The 20,876-nt window shown below is 41.1% G+C and overlaps 1 protein-coding gene across 1 annotated transcript in view; it reads left to right on the top strand.

Moving 5' to 3' along the window:
• Positions 1-20,876, top strand: part of kcnh2b (potassium voltage-gated channel, subfamily H (eag-related), member 2b) — a 132,669-nt gene that overhangs the window by 40,160 nt on the left and 71,633 nt on the right. The window contains exons 3-6 of the mRNA XM_041244620.1: positions 17,457-17,618; positions 17,843-18,259; positions 18,667-18,823; positions 18,933-18,990. Coding sequence (XP_041100554.1) covers positions 17,457-17,618; positions 17,843-18,259; positions 18,667-18,823; positions 18,933-18,990 — 794 coding nt within the window. The remainder of the gene's footprint in view (positions 1-17,456; positions 17,619-17,842; positions 18,260-18,666; positions 18,824-18,932; positions 18,991-20,876) is intronic.

The following is a 20,876-nucleotide window of genomic DNA, read 5'->3' as shown; positions in this document are numbered from 1 at the left end:
GTAAACGGGCTTCACCCAATTCAGACTAACAAAAATGTTTGGAAAAGTAAGCTTATAAAGACCTGGTAATTCATACATTGAATAGTAAAGTTAGAAGAGCAAGGCTCCTTTGGACCAAGCAAAAGAAGGGTCTAGCAGAAGGAACTAGGATGTAATAAAAGATAAGCCATCCAGTGTAATAGTCTCTCTCTGTCTTTGCACAGATGCTGTGGTGCTCCTATGCTACAGCAGTAGAACTGCATTAGGCTTACAGTATAGTTGAAGTAAATTAATGTGCAGTGGGCATTGCCTTGATACTAGTTGTTCGTTTTGTATGCTGGGCACCGATCGTCACCTACAGCTTAGGCTCTTGCTGTACCTTTATGACATGGTTCACTGCTAGACAGCAGCCCCCTACCAGGCCTCTATACAGACTCAATGAAGCTTCTACCTGAAGACAAATGGTAGCTGCTTGATTTTCCTAAAGACACTTCCCTTCAATTAGGCAATTAGTCTGCAGGTTTCAGATCCCTTGTTTACTCATTTTAATATTCCTTAGAGTAACTTTGTTTTAATCCTGTCTTCTGCTGCTGCTGTGTGTGTGTCCCCAGATAGGCATTCTGAAATTGTATTCTTATCTTGCCAGGTTAAGGAGAAATTAATAAATATGTAACGAGAAAGCACTCAGATTACTGAAACATTTCAGAGTTAATTAGAAAATAAAGAAAAACGGTATTGCACATGCGCTTGTGATCATTTTGATGTGTGACAGCATTGTGAAGCAGTTGCTGCTATGAATAAAAGATAACATTTTTAATTATTTTTTTTACTAATTGATCTCTGTACTTAATCATATTATATTACTCTACATTTGTGCATTACTTGAATATTTTAATGGAAAGTTTAAATACAAATAATTTCTTATTGCATTTTCACTTTCACAAGACCCCTTTTAAAGAAGTTTTTAAATTTAAATCAAATCATGATTTTGAGGACACAGTATAGAATTGTATGCATTTGATATAAACTGTCTCCGGTTACCCCAAGTTACCGTAATTCGTAGAGCGGCATGGTTAAGTGTGACATTGTCCTATTTCAGTTCTTAACATCCTGGAGGCTTGCGGCCTTGTCACCAACCTCAGTCCAGAGTATCGAAACCTCTGCCTTGTAGGTCCCAGCCTTGAACCCATTAAATGAATCTCTTTGTGCCTGAGTGCAGCAGTAATGAACACTGCTCGTCCAGCATTGATTGGTAAGAACATTATATCCCTTTTAAACATTTCAAGAAAACATCATAGCCTTGCTTGCAAAAGCCTTGAATCCGATTTGTAATCAGATCCCATTTATCTCTTTGCTGTTTGTCTACCAGCGAAATAACCTGTGTAAGTTATAAACACAAATATAAATAATTAATTCCTAACTAACTTCACAATTTGACAGAACATCTGGAGTTTCTACTTTCTCTGCTCAAAGCAGACCATTTCGCTGACAGTTATCAACCACCCCCCCTCCCCCCTCTCTCTCTGACGTTTTGACTTTGATCAAACTCCTTGTATTCCTGAACTCTGCCCTATGTAATTGAGAGATTATAATGAACAGCACCCACATGTGGAGATTAGGTTGTCTTTCCAACAGCAGCAGATTCAGTTATATCAGGACAAGTCTAACAGGATCTGAAATGACCAAGATACCCTTTGCCCTCTGCCAAAAGCATTCTAGAACTCTTCAGGAATAGAAATATGTCTGTCTGTCAAAATACCTGAAGCGCAACAGATCCTTTTTCAGGGTAAAAAACAACAACACATAAAACTAGGCATGCATCAATTTTAACAATGTTAACCGTCATTGCATCTTGCATCATTTACATCAGGATGCAGTGTGATCTTATGGTTTGAGGTAAGGGACTGGGAGGGAGGCAATGTGGTCTAGTGGTTAAAACTGAGAGTCCCAAGATAAGAATACAATTTCAGAGTGTCTATCTGGGTACACACACACACACAGGTCATGGTTATGGACTTTCAAAACGGTTGAAGCCAGAGATCTCAGACAGTAGAGCTGGAGTGACAGAGACTGAGGCCGCCATGATGGAGGATAGACAATCAGGCATTGGGATCGGAGTCAGTGAAGATACAAGGAAGACTAAACAGCAACAGCTGGAGATTCTTAAAGGATTTCTCAACTGCCTTTAAGGGGTCAATGCTAGTCATAGAGGAGTTGCTGAGGACAGTCGACAGAGGGGAGGTAAGACAGACATGCCTTTGACATGGATGCTAGTGGAGTCTATTCAATTGCTCTAAACAGTGAAGGATCGAAATACGACCGCAATGTAGATATTATGAGGGGTGATGTGTTTACCAAGGTTATACCAAGGTCTCTTAAGTGCATTGCTGTCTTTGAAAGTATGTAAAAATGCCAGGGAGGGTAATATTTTAATGATTTAAATGATGGCAGGATTTATAACAGTCCGAGCATGCATGTCTCATCTACACACAACGTGAACACGGTATCTAAACTGCCTGTTCTGGGAGCATTTGCACCCTTCCAGCTACAGATACACTGATCACATCATGTCAAGAGTCAAAACATCTCGATCGCCATGGTGATGCTGGAATAGCCCACAATATTAGCAGGTGTACTGGTTTTATATTTTTTCTTAACGTGAATTTGTTTATATGAATTATTAATATAGCTACCATCTTTTTTTACTTTCTCTATAACGAAGGGCAATAACAATGTATATATCGTAATTTGGTGAAACCTCAGTCCAACCTCAAAATGGAATTACATTATTTATTTATTTATTTATTTTTAAATATCATATTCCCTACCCAGAATGCCCATGCGTCTACCCTCTGCACAATTCAAAGGTTTACAGAAACAACAGGAACATCAGCTTAAAGCTGTATTTCCTCACCTTGGAGCTGGAAAGATACTACCTCATCATTTTTCACTGAACTTTTTAATTATTTGTCCCAGGTGCCACAGTACTGTATCTGGGTTTACTAGCACAAATACAATGGAAGTCAATTTAAAAGAATAATACACATTCTGTGGAGTTGCACATGCATATGGCTAGTAATTGACAGGTGCTAGGTTACGAGTCGTGTGCAAGGGAAGTGTTGGACCAGCTCTTTTGTAATGCTCGTTACCACATGGACCACTGGCTGTGTCACAGTGTAGCCATGCAGACTGATGATGGTGAGAATTTTGTGGCAGGCTCTGTTGCCCCATTGCCCTGGGCGGTGTAATTAAGTCACCTGCTCTGTCCCGCCTGCACTGGGAGGCCTGCTTGGGGTTTGATTAATTGACTTTGACTCCCAGCATCTCACTTTAGGGATACCTAACTCTTCTTAATCCACTTTCCTAAAACATGTGCTGCCCTATACAATACAGTACAACACAACATAATTTTCATATAGAAGCTTTCAGAACATCAATTTCTCAAGGGCATCGTAATGAACCTCCCATTTGAAACTAATTAGTTCTATGCAATGACCTTACTTCTAAAAGCAAGTCAGTGGTCAGTGTCCCATTTAATAATAAAATTGTGTGACGAGGTCAGACCTACCAGGAGAGCTCTCATAGAGACAATAAAAAAATGATAAGATAAAACAATAAATCAGAGATGCCTTATTATCTAACAGGTTGCTTGTGAGTCACAGAGTGTCTGGCACAACCTCATTGTCTCACAATAACCTTGAAATATCTTGCACACTAAGTACCCCCTCATTGCCTTATTCTAGAGCTTTGTGTATTTGTCTATTTATTTATAAGCTTGCTGCTCGCTTCTTGTTTGTTTTCTCACCTTGAGATTACTGAAGATTACTGAATTTACTGAAGTGAATCCGTCTCATTAGCAGAGTGTCTAGCAGAAAGATTCCTGGCACACTAATGCAGAGCAATGACAAACTGATACCAGACATCTGTACAGCATCAATAATAAACACACACACACAGAGCCATACAGCCAAGTCTCAGATAACACCACAGTAGTTTACACAGACCCTAGGCATGCAGGTGTGGGCTCTGAATTTAAGTAATGTTGGTAATGCAGTTCCTGTCGAGGAACCCCCTGTGGTTAGCTGTAGTGTACAGAGGTAACTGTAAGGGCTTGATGACAGGGAGAATGTTGTGTTAATCAAATGATGTGAGAGGGCGCATAGCACAAGTGAAGGGGAGCTTGATTTTGTGAATATTTAAAAGCCAGGTGTGGCACATTTTTAAAAATTCTCTCTTCCGAGAGCCATCAATGTGTCGTGAAGTCCAGACTGAAAAGAAGCAGAGTACATGTGCAGCTTGCCATGTTTCTGGCTCTGGATCCAGTCTGCTGTCTGCCCAGCCTTGGTGTCAGTGTTTTCTAACATAGTAGCTCTTGCTGTACAGTACCTTAAGATGCAGTGGTGACTGTAGATGCCTCTGAAATCAATTAAAATGATAAACTGTAGTTACATATGGGTCATTCCGTGTCAAATCAACCAAGACTCAGGAAGCCTCAAGATTTTGATTTTGCTTATATTTTGTGTAATGGAAAATTACAAGTCAGGTATGAAACTAGGCCAAATATTTAAGCTCAATGATGAAGATTTGCTGAGATACACCCCCTTTTGGAGTGATTTTGAGAATCTAAAAATGATATTTAGATTGTCAGTAGCCCTATGAATTCTTCTGTACAGATAGCAGGGAGGTCTTCTGAAGAATTCATGCAAAATAAGCACCACCGCTTTGGTATTTCTGTGTTGCTGAGGGCCTTAAAATTGAAAAATTGGCCAATTGTCAAATTCCTGAGTGATGTTTATTAAGTCCTTCAAATGCTCATCTCTAACCCCTGAATGCTTGTTTCAGAACTTTGTAAAGATGGCAACGAAGAAGATATAAGAGGTGAACAGTGCCTCTGTAGCCCTATGACAAACCATTTGCATATAAAGATTATACACAATTTATGGTTTGAGTTTTATGGATTTATTTATTTATAAACATTTTTATGGTTACTCTTGGTTTAAACTCAAACTATTTGCTAGTATTGTGCAATATAACTAGGGCTTTATTAATTGTACTTTTCGGTGCTTATGTTTTAGCTATTTTCAAGTCTTATATAAAGCTTTTTTTTTCCAGGGCTTTCGTTTTTGATATACTGTACTGTATGAAAGTAGTTTTTTCGGTTACTTTCCAAAATGCTTGAGCATTTTTTTTTTTGTGTGTCAACATATGTATAGTAGTAACTCGACAGTGCTTGCACACCTAAGTTGTATCTTCTTTCCTTTGCTGTCTTCCACAATGAAATCACAGGCATATTCTTCTGGGGTTTTTTGTGTGTAGGCATTCTTTTACATTTCGCCACAACTCTATTTTAAATCCTCTGTATCTTAACTGTAATGCAGCTTTAAATCTCAATAGAAATGTAGGAATGTGCTGTCACTCAGTATTTGGAGTGGGTTTAAAGTATTCAGAACGAATCAATGATAGATACAAGTTAGGAAGGCTGGACATTGCCCAGCAGCACTGGGAAATGTATTATTATTATTTTTGTAGTAGGTTTTTTTTTTTTTTTTTTTTTAATGGGAAAAGGGTAAAGGGGTATCAAGGGTGTTTTATCGGGTTTTGTCGGTTAAAACCGAAAATGAGAAGCCCTAATATAACCTTAAACAACATAAATGTGTGGTGTTCATTTTTATACATTTATTAAACTGTGATGGAGACAGAGTACCAAGTCAATTATTTCACCACAAGCCCTTCAAATCCTCATCTATAAGCCCACCAAAGGTCAGTTTCTTAACTCGTGTCCCACAAGGGGTTTCAGCCCTTCAAAGATGGGGCCATTTTCAATACTTTCATCCTGAAGCCTTTTTTGGGGTCTTTAAATCAGACAGTATAGGAAGACAGCAGCAGAGCTTCATACAGAAAGTCAGTTAAATTATGAGCACATCCTGAAAATGATATCTGTTCTACTTTAGAAGGAACATTAAACATCACGCACTTAAACATCACTCAGGAATTTGACAATTGGCCAATTTTTCAATTTTAAGGCCCCCAGCAACACAGAAATACTAAAGCGGAAGTACTTATTTTGCATAAGTTCTTCAGAAGACCTCCCTGCTATCTGTACAGAAGAATTCATAGGGCTACTGAAACTGTAAATATCATTTTTAGATTTTCAAAATCACTCCAAAAGGGGGTGTATCTCAGCAAAACTTCATCATTGAGCTTAAATGTTTGGCCTAGTTTCATACCTGACCTGTATTTTCCACTACACAAAATATAACCAAAATCTAAATCTGACACGGGGAGCTCTGATTGAGTTGACACAGAATGATCCATGCTGATTGCTTGCACTGATCACAAAATACATTATATGCAGATCACCAGTGATACTTAAAATAAGCTACTGGACAGCTACTACCTACCAGTTGAGGACATTAGCCTCTTCCTAAAATAAGTGGTAGATTTACCTTCCCAATCCCCCCACCCACCACCAGCCAGTCATCTTTCTTTCAACCATAGGATGAGTTTACCCTCTGTGATCAGAACAGGTGACTCTGCAATATAATGACATGAAGGCACATCCTGCAAGAGTGAGCATGTGCTTCCCCCTAGTGGTGATAAAATGCAATAGCATCTATGTGGTGCTTTTTTACACACTGCAGCTTTTTGACATGCTTTAGAGCTAGTTCCTCATTTACACTAATCTTTATAGGGGTTGTTTATAGGAGTACTCATGTGAGGTATAAATTAACCCATAAAGGTATAGTAGTGCCCTGATCCTATAACTGATCTGCCCAGAGAGAACCTTGACCCCTGGGAAATGCAGCAGCATCTAATCGACTATTATTTCAAAGTTAATTAGCCGCTCTGTCAGTCTCTTTGTGAACATTGACAAATCACCCTGTTGACTCAAATTTACACAAAATAAGCTGCCCTGTTAGTTTGGTCTTGCCTGTTGAAAAGTGCAAAATTAACAGTCTCCAGTTGTCACAAGCAAACACCTGTAGTTTCACAGATTGTGAATATCCAGCCACAGACTGTGTGCTTCCTGATTAATACCACTGTGGGTGTACGGAATAGGCATGACCTGTCGGATTAGGCAGACTGTGAAAGCAGCAGTGGGGCTGACTCTGGGAGGTGAAGCTGGACAGTAACAGGGAGTGTTGGGTTTCAGCCTTGATGTTCTGAAGCTTTGGTTGCTCAGTCATGCCACTTGAGACCTGTCTTGTGTGTTGATGTATCATTCTTGACCACTGTACCAAGGTTTTGCAAAGGTAATGGAGCACTTTGAAGCAGCTCTGCATCCTCTCTCGATAAGGTCTGATGTTACTGCAGTCCATTAGCATGGCTTTTATTGTGTGTGAAATTGTTCAAGTAGTTGTTGGAGTATGAACTTCACATTTGCTTACATTTAAAGAGGGATACTTAAATCCTATTGTTTGAAACCAAACATCCGATATGTGGTATAATATATAGTGCAGAGGGTTGCCTCCTTATTGATTTAATGCTGTTCCATTTTTGAAGTGGGGCTTCGTTCTACTAGAGCAGTGGTGGCCAATATGAGAGGGATTTTTGGTGGATCTTGGGGCAAATCTGAACAAGCATCACCACATAAGCACAGCATAATTTTAATAGGGTTGTTTGCAACTTTAACTGTTTACACTCAGTCCTATTCTGCCTGTTTTTCACTGTTTTCATTTATGTATGTTTAACTACTGGATATTTGTGCTGCATGCATGTAACACATCACATGAAAGGTCACAACATTTCCTTTCATATTATGTAAGTTGCAACAGGATCAGGTATACATACTGTATGTGGTAGAGATGAGAATATATGTAAAATAAATAAATACATAAATAAAAATACTTTTCCAAAAACAATCATGTTTGGTCTGCACCATTGAACTTCAATATGAAATGAATGTGAGGGGGAAAAATAAAGCAAATTGTATGAAAATCAACTGTTTTATTAGCACCTTTACCAGCCTAGCATAAATGCAACTTTTTTTTTTTTTTTTAACAAAACAGAATATGGAACACTGAAGAGAACTGTTTACAATTTTACATGCTCATGCCATGTCCCATTACTTTCTGTGCCACTGTAAAGCAGTTCCAGTCTGGCAGAGGCACAATGGATACAACTCTCTCACTCTCGCTCTGCAGCTTCTCTAGTGCCCTGTCTCTCACTGAACTATGTAAGTGGTTATTGATGGAAAGCTGAGATTCTAAGCTTTCCAATGATACCACCCCTCTCAGTCTAGCTGCTAAAGTGACGGAGCAATTAACACAAAATGAAACTCTGTCACATAATGAGAGGCTTTCCTTAATGGAAGGCCATTTGGATCTTTGCTACACATACTCATTTGGACCAATCAGAGCACAGAAGTGACTACGTGTACCAATTTTAATCGTTACATGTTCTAAAAAAAATGACACTAGCTATGTACTTCCTATGTTGGTGTCTAGTCATTTTACATTAGTGGCTTGTCATGATAACGTATTCACTTGTAATCGCTTCTTATTCATAACATACTTGGCAATAGATTTTCTTCCGCGCTGCAAGCATTCTTTTGCTGAGTGCAGCTGTCTCATTGAGGTTTGGCATTTGTTATTTTTATGTAACGTTGTCCTGGCCCGCACAGGTACCTTGTTTATTAAGTGTAATACATGTTAATAATTGTTATCTCTCAGTCTCCTGCTTTACCGTCAAAAATAGTAAGGGTCATCACAATCTATTACTATTAATTGTAGTGGGGAGATCAGGGTGAACGGGAAAAGGCATCCCAGCTGGCACAGGTGTAGCGGCCTCCTGGGATGCAGCCTCCTTCTACATTCCAAGTGATACAGACACTGTCGGTTAGCGGTGTGTCTCATACTTGCTCGGCAGCCCGACGTTGCTGGAGGACGGCCTCTCACCTGCGAGAGGGTATGTGGATGGGAGTGGTGTTAAACCTCAAAATGGTGAAGACACATGCCTCCGTCTTGGGCTGGGGGGCAGTCTGGGAAGGCAGAGGAGTTCGTGGATCCTGGCGAGACCTACATATAAACATGCTGGAGTTGCAGGTTGTCTCCCTTGCCCTCCACCACTTTCTCCCAGTGCTGCAAGGTACACATGTGTTAATCCAGACGGACAACACAACAGTGGCGGTGTATGTCAGCCACCAGGGTGGCCTATGGTCCCCGGGGTTACATCTCATGGCCTTCAGGCTGTTGATGTGGGCTCAGAGGAACTTGCTGTCCCTGGGGGTGACGCACATTCCCGGAGCGGTGAACTGAGCAGCGGACCTCCTTTCCAGGGAGGGTCCTCTTCCATCAGAGCAGTGATTCCACTCTCAGGTGGTGTAGCGTATTTGGGAAGGATACGGGAATGCGCAGGTTTTGTTTTTTTACCACCGTGTTTGCAAAAAACAAAAAACTTGACACATTTTTCTACTTGACTAAAATGTTGCTTTAATTTTAATACATTAAAATGTTCATTGTTAAAATATACAGCAGCTGGTTTTCATCCTTTCTCAATTGAAAATGCTGGTATGTTTGCATTGTGTTTTTTTTTTTTTTTTTTCATTGCTACCTTAACATATTGGTTACCACTAGCTTAAAGCCAGATAATTCCAATTGATAAAAAGGGTTTTACTTTATTGTACTCTTGTTCACTTTACTGCTGGTCGATCGCAGAGCCCATTGAGAGCCACCAAAATGGATCTCAATACTTGGTGTATTGGCCACCACTGCACTAGAGCCTAAATGATAAGGCAAAAGGTTTTATACAGTATAGTTTAATGGGGTGAGGGGTACTGCGGTGAATGCTGTCGTGTCACTTAGAGAAAACTATTTACTGGAAGTCACTGCTGCGAATCTCAGCCTGAGAGCAGATCAGACAGCAGCTTGTTCCTATCTGACTGTGCAGCTGCGCTCTTCAGGCTCTGTTACAGATAGTATAAACACAGTAATTGCAAAGTGCTACCCAGCAGAGTCGAGAGTTTGAGACCCCTGCAATTAACCATTCAAGTCCGGGGGGGCAAGGGGCTGCCTGCCAGCTGTAAAGCTGCAGCATGTTCAGTATCTTCTATAGAAACAATTAGCACAGCAGTGTCAATATGTAGGGATTTGCCTGCTTTGCTTTGTGTGGGAGGCTCTTTCCATGCTGCTCCCTTTTGCAATGTGAGAACACAGTGTAGCACTTCTCCCTGTCTGCTAGTCATTCCCATATTTAGATATGAATACTAGAGGTGGTCGCAGCCTGCTCTTAACTCCTGCTCAGCCAGGCTGGTCCTTGTTGGAGTAACTGCCTGGGGCTGGGGCTCATTGCGCTTACAGGTCCTGCATTGAAGGGTAATTCAGCAAGGTGGCACTGCTGGAGGTAAGACTGGAGTGTCAGAGATGTTCAGGTTTCAGAGTTGCTGAACTCCGAATGGAAAGTTAGAGATGATTGTTCAGCAAACAAAAAGATCATTGACAGATCATTGAGAGTTTCGGGATTTGCAAGCATAGTCAAACTAGTAGTCAGTCAGGTCTGTTGTTAGTTATACTTTACACAACATTTAATTACACTTCCATGCCACATATCTGTATAAATGTTGCAAATCTAAGGCCTGAAGGCAGTTTTGTGAGTTTCTAAGCTGAAAACCCACAAATCCTCCTTTTTGTCTATAGATTTGTATTTAATGATTTGGGCTGGGGTAATACACAGGGCTAACACTCAGGCCACTACATGGAGTAATACACAGGCTAACAGGTTTTATTCAAGTGACATTGTTAAAATCCACATCGTTCTGTATGCATTTGAAGTGGTACAGGGCTTTATGAAACAGTGATGTAATTGACAGCAGTTAATCTTCACAGCGATCTATGGTCTTCACATGGCTTGCGTTGTCCAGTTTTTCCAGGAGGTTATATCATGCAAGTCTGTCCATTGAAACCTTTCTGGAGTGACCTAAGCATTTCAGATTATGCAAAGTATGGTATTGCCATTAGTATACGTAACACCAGATTGATACTTCAGTGCCATCTGTTACGGTTTACTGTAGGATGTTTTTTTTAATTTTAAGCCTCAACACTGTAGCATTTCATCGTCTCAATTTCTATGCCCATAAATATTATTTAGCCATAAGTTAATATGTTATTTATTACAGAAAAAACAGATGTGCCAAAAGAATTTGCACAATTCTTTCGACTCACAGGAAGGGCCTCGTTCAGTCCCGATCTGATTCAGTGATACAGGGAGGGGCTGCCCAGCACGGATCAGTGGGGACTCTGTCACACTTTCATTTCAAGCTTATTGGTCACTGAAAGCCGTGAGAGTTTTAACCACAACAAGGTATACTTTCTGTTTAATTGGGTGGCACCCCTGCTGCATGAGTGGGAGAGAGAGAGAAAAAAACGGGCTCTGCTTTATCTGGCTTTCTACTCTATTTGTAATTACTCAGGGGCTCAGCACTATAATCCCTCTTCTGCCTTCTCCAGTAAAACAAACAAAAAAAAAAGCATTTAGCTTCCTCGGTGGGAAATAGTGCAGCCAGGACGGATCGCATTTTAAAGTTTATGTACAGAACCTTCCCTGTCTCATTTTCAGCCCAATCAGGAGTGAACTGGAGAGTCACGCACTAAAGCAGTGGCAGGTGAGGGGTTGAGAGGGTGAGGGAGTGCATGAACATGTGAGGTGGTGAGGGGTGAGGGAGGGGTTGATGGAATGACCCTTACCAGTTTTACCTTGGTTTTCCCATGGTTATACTATGCATTTACTGTAGGTTACTCTGGTTTGCCGTGTTTATTAATATGCTTTACCATACCTCTCTATTCTTTACAAAGCTTACCTATGTTTTATTACACTATGCTATGCTTTTACTATAGTAAACTTTTATATTGAAAAGGTTGAGCATTGTCTGTTGCAAAGTAACACGCTGAATCTATTTGGCTTAAATAATGGGGGGGGAGCTAAGGGGGACTTGGTTGAAGTATTTAAAATCTTAAAAGGAGATGACAAAGTTAACGCAGATGGAAACTAAGTGGAGTGTTTTTTAAACAGAATGTGGTGAGAGCATGGAATGGCTTACCTAGCTATGTTCTTGATGCCGAATCATTTGGATTCTTTAAGACACAAGGATTGGGCTGAATGAACTCCTCTCATTTGTGAATTATCTTAAGTTCTTCTATTCTTATGAATGCAGTGTTGGCCAGGAGCTGTGCGAGCTGTTTTTCAGCAAAATAGGGTGTAATGGAGCTCTTCCTAGTGGCTGATGAGTTATTTATACTGACATCAATGTAAAGACACATACTTCCCTCTTGACTATAGAGTTTGCTCTTAGTTGAATGGTAAGGCGTTCGTCTTGAACCGTGAGGTTAGTGGTTCGTTTCCAGCCCTTGCCTTTCCTTTCGATTCAGTGGGCTGAGATGCCAGTTTATTTCAATGGGTTGTGCTTGTGGGATGAAATGGATGTGTTTATGTGGTGTCAGCTGAGACAGGAACAAAGCTGCAAGAAGCTGCTGTCTGTGTTTGCAGGCAATTCTCTGACAAAGCCAGGGATGCCTGCAGAGGAGAACCCCAAGAGAAACATTCCCATGCAGCGAGATGCAATCTATATGCGTCATACTGTTCCATGCTTTAGCATTCTTCAAAGCTTTACCATGTTTTACATGCTTGGCGTTTGTATCAATACTGTCATAGTCTAAGATAAGAACTTTCTTGTGTTGAGATTTCATTTTAAACTCGCAAGAGATGTTAAACAGGTCCCACTGTCGTTTCACTGTACCCGGGAACTGTAACCAAGCAAACATTTGTCTTCCTTTCTGTATTAACGATAAACTTTGTTTATAAACAAATTATTTCTAATACAAATACATACTTTTTAGATTCATTTAATAAGCTTTATTTATATTCTCTGGATTACAGAATACCAGTGAAACGGTAAGCATGAGTGATACCCCACTGTATTTTGTGATTCCCAATTGGTTTCTCAGATAAGATGCTATATAAATGTACAGTATGTTGTATTGCATGCTGTGACAGTGGAATCTGAGATTGAGCTTTACATAAATGCATGGGGTATAAGATCTTAGTGCAGTAGAATACCGTAGAGGGCGCTGTATAGATGTATGGGATATGGCATGCTGTGGGAGTAGAATCTGTGATCTGAATGGCAGTGAGAGTTCAGAAGGCAGATGGTGCTGGGCACTCATTTTTCAGGGATTGAGATGCTCTCATTCAGACAAATCCGCTTCAACCGATCTTTCCATCTAGTGAAGTGGCATTTAGTTTCCTGCAATTGATTGATTTATACACCTGGGAAAGAAAATGGTGCAAGGCTAGGGTGACCAAAAATGATAAGACTTATTAAACTATTTAAACATAGGCAATTTAATGGTTATTTAAATAGCCATTCACTTAGTATTATCTTTCGTTTTTTTTTAAGCAGCTGTAATTTCAGTACACTCCTGGGTGTGTGTTTTGTGGCTGATTAGTGGCTGTAACAGGGGAGGTCTGTGCTGACTGTCTGGTGTATGCATGGTCCTGCAGGTAGGGGGCAGCAGCCTCGTAAGATCCGCCGGTCAGTCGCGGCATTGACATGGAGAGGTGGAAAAGTGGGTGTGTGGGCTTTCCCTCTCTCTGAGTGGCTGAAGGGTGGGCTATGGGGGATTGCTGCACCTATAAGATAACGCTCTGCGGTTCCCTTAGGTCGGCCCATAAGACTGAGAACAGTCGGAAAAATAAACAAACCCGAAAGAAAATAAAAGAATATATTAGCGGGGAAACCTTGGGCAGACCCCATGTATATGTATAGGAAGCAGGCTGAGGGGGGAGTGTAGGACAGAGACCCGGGCCGTGCGGGTAGCGTCGAGGTAACGCTGAGTGAGTGCCAAGTGCAGCACCTTTATTTTGTAGTTTTTTATTACTGTTTTATTTTATCCTTTTTCTTTCACCTTTTGTTTTCATTATTATTTTGAGCACTTGCATGTGCACTGGACCCTGTACCTGAATTGGTAAACATAAATGCATGGTCCTGTTTACTGTTGGCAGTATTCAGGCCACAGACAGCAGCGCCCTCTGTGGGCTAAAATAAGTAATTGTAAAAAGAAAAGAAAACCGGACACCTGTGCGGTGTTTCCAAATACACCTTTCTGTCTCCTGAATTACCCACCACCCTGCCACAGTGGCTAATAACTTTTCATATTGTGTTATTTAATTATTGCTACATTTTTATTGATACAAATATATAAATAATAATAATAATAATAATAATAATAATAATAATAATAATACATAAAATTACTTCTGTAGATCGTGGTTAAAAATACATTTAAGCTTTGTCATTTTTCTTGGGCTAAATCCAACCAGAACTGAACAGCTACAAAATTACCATATTACACATAGTGCTGTGAAAAAGTATTTGCCGCTGTCTGATTTTCTGTATTTTTTCATATTTGACACTAAATGTTATCAGTTCTTCAGCCAAAACCTTATATTAGATAAAAGGGACCCTGAGTGAACAGATAACACAACATGTTGATACTTATTTCATTTATTTATTAAAGAAAGTTATGCAACACCTGGTCCCCCCGTGTGAAAAAGTAATCGCCCCCTTAGACTCAATAACTGGTTACACCACCTTTAGCAGCAACAACTGCGACCAAACACTTCCTGTAGTTATTGATCAGTCACTCACAGCGCTGTGGAGGAATTCTGGCCCACTCCTTCATGCAGAACTGCTGCAACTCAGTGACATTTGTGGGTTTTCAAGGATAAACTGCAGGTTTCAGGTCCAGCCACAACATCTCAATGGGGTTTAGGTCTGGACTTTGACTAGGCCCTTCCAAAACTTTTAATTTCTTGTTCTTCAACCATTCTGATGTAGACTTGCTTGTTTCTGATCATTGTCTTGCTACATGACCCAGCTGCGCTTCAGCTTCAGCTCACGGATGGATGGGCTGACATTCTCCTGTAAATTTCTCTGATACAGAGCAGAATTCATGTTTCCTTCAATGATGGCAAGTCATCCAGGTCCTGATGCAACAAAGCATCCCAAATCATGACACTACCACCACTATGCTTGACTATTGGTATGAGGTTCTTATTGTGGAATGCAGTGTTTGGTTTTTGCCAGACATAATAGGGCCCATGTTGGCCAAAAAGTTCCACTTTTGAACCATCTGTCCAAAGAACATTGTTCAAGAACTCTGCAGGATCATCCAGGTGCTTTTTGGCAAACTTGAGACGAGCATTCATGTTCTTCTTAGTAAGCAGTGGTTTCTGCCTTGCTACTCTGCCATGAATCCCATTTTTGCCCAGTGTCTTTCTGATGGTGGAGTCATGAACACTGACCTTAGCCGAGGTGAGAGAGGCCTGCAGATCCCTGGATGTTGTTCTAGGGTTCTTTGTGACTTCTTGGACAATTTTACGCCTTGCTCTTGGAGAGATTTTGGCAGGACGGCCACTCCTGGGAAGATTCACTAACTGTCCCAACCTTTCTCCATTTAGACAATATGGCTCTGACTGTGGTTTGTTGGAGCCCCAGAGCCTTATAATTGGCTTTGTAACCCTTTCTAGACTGATAGGCATCAACAACTTCTTTTTACCGGAATGTCTTTTAATCGTGGCATGATTTGCCTCTAGAACCTGTGTGCTGACAACTTCACTCTGATGGTAAGAGCCAAAGTTAATCGGATTTATATTGGGCAGGGCTAATTACAGATCCATATTGAATAGAAACTAAATCAAAACACTCTGTGCACCGAGGAATAAGCACGTATGTTTGTGTTAATCACTTTATTAATATAATGTTCTTGGTTAGTAAGTGAGTATAGGAAGCGGTTGTTTACAGTATTTTGACAAAAGGTGTTTCGAGTGTGTTCCGCTACAGGAAGTGGCTGAAAACTGGGACTAATTTAAGTTTTTGAGAAAAATGTTGGGATACTGGGATATCTGAAGGAAAACTGGGACTGTGTTGGCTAAACTGGGAAGACTTGCCACCCTATGCAAGGCATCAGTTCTGCTGACAGCAGGCCTGCAATGTGTATAAAAAATTGGTGGGGAAAAAGGATGACTGTTGACGAATACTGAAGAAATCACAGTTAATGGTATTTAATAGCTTGCATAGAAACAAACACTTTGGGACCAAACAGTAGCTGGTGTTAATACATTGATAATATGATTAAGACACAGTAAACAGGCTTGTGGCGCTAAAACAATATGACTTGCGCTGCCATAGTGTAACAGGGTGGAGGCTAGGCACGAACCCGGCGACCCCTGTGCACCGAAAGTGAGCATCGAAACCACAATGCAAAAGAACCAGGCTCCTTTGCATCTGTGGTTTTAGAGCTTCTAACCTCACCTCACCTCATCTCACTGACAGGAGACTGGACGGAAACTAATGGCAGTGTGTCGCACAACACTGCCCGTTACAATAGCAACACAAGACAAATCTGTCTTCATGGCAACACAAATATGTTGGAATTTGGTCTCTGCAGTGTGATGTAATTTGCAATCCCTTGTCATGCTCTACTGTACACTCTCAATCTGTCTTCGCTTCTTTCTAGTTAATTTTTTTAATATAAATGATATTGCTAAATTTCCCCTGAAAGAAAACGTTCTCATTTGAAGTCATTAAATGTGTTCTGCAGGGAAACCAGAAGTGTTATAAATAGAAGTGCTGGTGAAGCATTGCTATGTGTGCTGTGACCGAATGACAACATACTCGTGTGCTAAGAAGCAGTTCTGTATTGCTTTTAAATGAACATCAGCACACAAAGTAGAACGTTGAGGACAGATTCGTTGTCATGGGTTACATGCAGTGTGATCTGGTCATTTGGAACTATTTGGAACGCTAATTTTCTTATGTTCCATTCTCAACTGTCCCATCTGCTCTTTCCCATGAACAAGAGGACTGATCTGATCTGACTGATACAACAATATGAGAGGATGTGCAGTGCCGGTATAGTAGGTACAGTCTGGCTTTTAGACTCCATGCTCTTTAACTGAAAGAAAAGTGACAGCAGGGCTTTCTGATCCTTTTTTTGTTTTTTTAACTGTAGAAAAGTCTGCAGCGATGAACACAAACTATCCCATTTGCATCCAGTTGTACAATGCATTTGTACAGACACAGACTTGATTTTCTAAACTGCTGAGTTTTGTTATTTAATTTTGTTATAAAGTTTTTTTTGTTTTTTTGGTTTTTTTTACACAAAGGACCATAATGAGCATATACAACATTATGCATTTAAACTACCGCCTTTCATCTAGTAAAAGAAAAACGTGAAGCATGAAAGAGCTCACAGCAGTTGTGCCACCATTGTCGGTACCTATTGATCTTGGATGTCACTGGATACAAGACACAGCAGTCTGAGCAGCAGGCTACAGTTTGCCATGATTATGCAGCAGTGCAGAGGAAGGTGGCCGGAGACTCTTGTGATCCTCGGTTCCTGCTGCTGTCTGACATGCTGTAACATGGTGCCCTTGCTGTTGTTTTGTTCTCTGATGGCGTTGTTGTCGTTCTCGCCCCTCAGGTGTGTGGTTCCTGTGTCAGGTAGACGTGGCCCCGGTGAAGAACGAAGATGGCACAGTTGTAATGTTCATCCTGAACTTTGAAACCATGACAGAGAACGAGCTGCTGGACTCTCCTGAGAGGGATGTCAACCACAAGGTCCCCTCTAACTGGTTCCCAGCAGGTAACATTATTATTGTAGTTTCTCCAGTGGACAGAGTACAGTACAAAAGGCACCAGATACAGTATACTGGTCTATATACACAATCTCTTAACACCAACATTGCTATATTGATGTTTTTTTACCAGGCATTTTTTTGTGTCTACCTCTGTCTCTTGTTCCTTTAACGGCATGACAAAGCTAGTGAGATGTGGCTGAGCATACCTTCCCCTGTCTCCTGTGTCCAGGCAGGGCGCGAGGCTTCAGGCTGCGTTTTCCGATGCGGCGCTCCCTGACAGCCAGTAAGCAGTCCCTGCCGCAGGAGGACCCAGACGCGGTGGTGGTGGACTTGTCCAAGCCCAGCAGTGAGTCTCTGGCCCTGGAGGAGCTGCTGTCCACTCCGGAGAGGAACTGCCTGGTGAGATCTGAGCTGCAGCTGCCGGAAGACCAGCGAGCGCACAGTGACGGGGTGCTGGAGTCCCTGAACCTCTCCTACCCCCAGCCAGACCGCCTCAACCCCGACATGTCCTTCTCCAACTGCAGCCTGACATGCAGCCGCTCCCGTGAGAGCTTCTACAGCATGCGCCGAGCCTCCTCCGTCGACGACATTGAGACGCTGAAGACCGACTTTGACAAGAAATTCTGCAATCGTCATGCCAGCACAGGTATGGAGGGAGGGGGGCGGGGGATAACAAGGAGTCTGGAGATGGTGGGACTTAAGGGTGGGGGCTCTTAAAAGGTGTTGACAAAGTTAACTCAAAGCAATACTTTAAGCGAAGCCTAGAAACTAGGACAAGAGGAAATTTAGTGAAGATAAACTTTGGACAGAGATGGTATCAGAGACTTCTTTACATAGAGAGTGGTGATGGTATGGAATGGGTTGCCTAGCCATGTTATTGGTGCTGAATCACTGAGATCCTTTAAGACTTGACAAAGTCTTGAGATCAATCTGCTATTAGGAACCAGATGAGCACTGATGGTCTGAATGGCCTCCTCTCATTCATAAAGTTCTTCTGTTCTTATGTGGTCAGGTGTGAGGGATTTAAGACATCAGTTCCTTACTTCTCCCCAGGTGGAATGAATCACATCAAAACCACCCTTCTGAACTCCACCTCGGACTCTGACCTGATGCGTTACCACACCATCGGCAAGATACCCCAGATCACCCTGAACTTCGTGGATTTCAAGGGGGACCCCTTCATAGCCTCCACGTCCACGGACACGGAGATAAAAGAAAAAAAACAAAAGAAAAAAAGAAAAAAAAAAAAAAAAAACAAAAAAAAAAAAAAAAAAAAAAACGAAAAAAAAAAAAACACCAAAAAAGAACAAACTCAAAAACATTGCACCGTGCAAGCTGAAGGACCGCACACACAACGTCACTGAGAAGGTCACACAGGTACAGTGGCAGCTCTGTTACATTGCTTACTGCTGGGACTGTTTTTTGTTGGTATGAGGTATAATATAACACAGGAAGCTGGTTGAGACTGACAGTGCGTTTATCACCTAACGTAGACTGCAGTGACAACCTGGGGTTCTGTCCTGAAATAATTGGTCCCTCTGTTGCAGCAGCAGTAGACCTTCAGCGATAACTATGTTGTGCCAAATCAATGTTGTCGATGCCTGAAAACTTTCAGACATGATTAGGTTACTACTGTTATAAAAGTTCGTTCCCCCTTGTTCATAAAAAAGTGAAACCAATAGGAGAAATGTTTTGCACCTAGTTACTGCAGGTTTCATATTGAGTAGTTGTGTAGCTTCTAGGAGTTGTGCTTCAGCGGATCTGTGGATACACAGGAGTTGTGCTTCAGCGGATCTGTGGATACACAGGAGTTGTGCTTCAGTGGATCTGTGGATACACAGGAGTTGTGCTTCAGCGGATCTGTGGGTACACAGGAGTTGTGCTTCAGCGGATCTGTGGATACACAGGAGTTGTGCTTCAGCGGATCTGTGGATACACAGGAGTTGTGCTTCAGCGGATCTGTGGATACACAGGAGTTGTGCTTCAGTGGATCTGTGGATACACAGGAGTTGTGCTTCAGTGGATCTGTGGATACACAGGAAGTATATCATAAAGCTCGAGGCTGGCTGAATGGATTCTTTCTGCTGTGCTGATCAGGTTTAGGGAGGATTGGATGAAAATGGCTCACTGGTGGGTTTTTTTTTTATTTTATTTTTTACAACAAAGTTATTGTTTTTTTTTTTTACAATAAAGTCCTGCAAATCAAATTGCTGCCAAAGGTTTTATTAGCTTTTCAAATTGTAATAAAAAAAGATTTATGACGGGTATAAAACAACTACCCTGAAGCCTCATCAAAGCAGCTATAAAAGTGGTTAGTGTAAATGGGTAGAATCTCTAAGCACGTACTAAACAGTATGTTTATATTGCTAGTGTCTACATTAGACTACAATACAGCCATTAGTTTGCCTTGCTCAGTCTGTTGGTGGCCTCAGCTTATCAATTACTTTGTCACAAGCCAGTCTGTCTATAGGGGGTGAATGCTTTGTTTTTGTCCTCAGGGTTTTATTGTTTTTTTGTTTTTCACTCTGGGTTGCTACACTGAATTACTGTGTATTCATTGAGAATAGATTTAGCAGCGATGTGGAAACAAAGTTCGGTATTGTATTAAGTAGCATAGGCATACAATCTGTTATATCAAATATTATCAACGGAACAGTAGAACACAAACAACAGTGCTTCCATTATAAGAATTACAAGAGCTTTGGAGAAGGTTCCGAGGTAAGTTTCATGCATACAGGGGGTTGTAAGACCATGAGGAAGGACCATCTTGTGATGAAAACAGCAACTTTTAATCTCCTCTGTCAATAGTTCATAATGGTGGCATGCCCTTTATGAAGGTGTAGGAAAGCTTAGCGAAAGCATGGTTAAAAAAAACCATTGCAAGCAGGGCAACTGTACGAATTGTGGAAAAAACAAGCGTTATGGTAACTGGGCAATTTTACCACAGTATACGGTGATGAGGTTGCAGTATTTATTTGGGGTCTAAAGTACATCATCTTTATTATCATAAAGGAGCCTTATCTTTTTACTGCAACTGAAGCGAGATATTGCCATTCAAGTGTTCTTAAAAAATGTGCCTACAAAGAAAATCAGTTAACAGTATAGGTCTGAAATGTGCAGTTTTGAAAGAAACACATGTTACAGCAGACATGCATTTTCATGCAAGACATGATGGGTCATTTCACCTCAATATGGGAAGCAGCTTCTCCAGGTGAAATGGCAAAGAACGTGAAAGACAACCTGAAAGCAAGACTTGCAAACAG

This window comes from Polyodon spathula, chromosome 3, assembly GCF_017654505.1.
Source record: "Polyodon spathula isolate WHYD16114869_AA chromosome 3, ASM1765450v1, whole genome shotgun sequence".
In the NCBI taxonomy this organism is placed as follows: Eukaryota; Metazoa; Chordata; class Actinopteri; order Acipenseriformes; family Polyodontidae; genus Polyodon; species Polyodon spathula.
The sequence above is the reverse complement of the archived record's forward strand: the minus strand, read 5'-3'. Positions and strand labels throughout refer to the sequence as shown.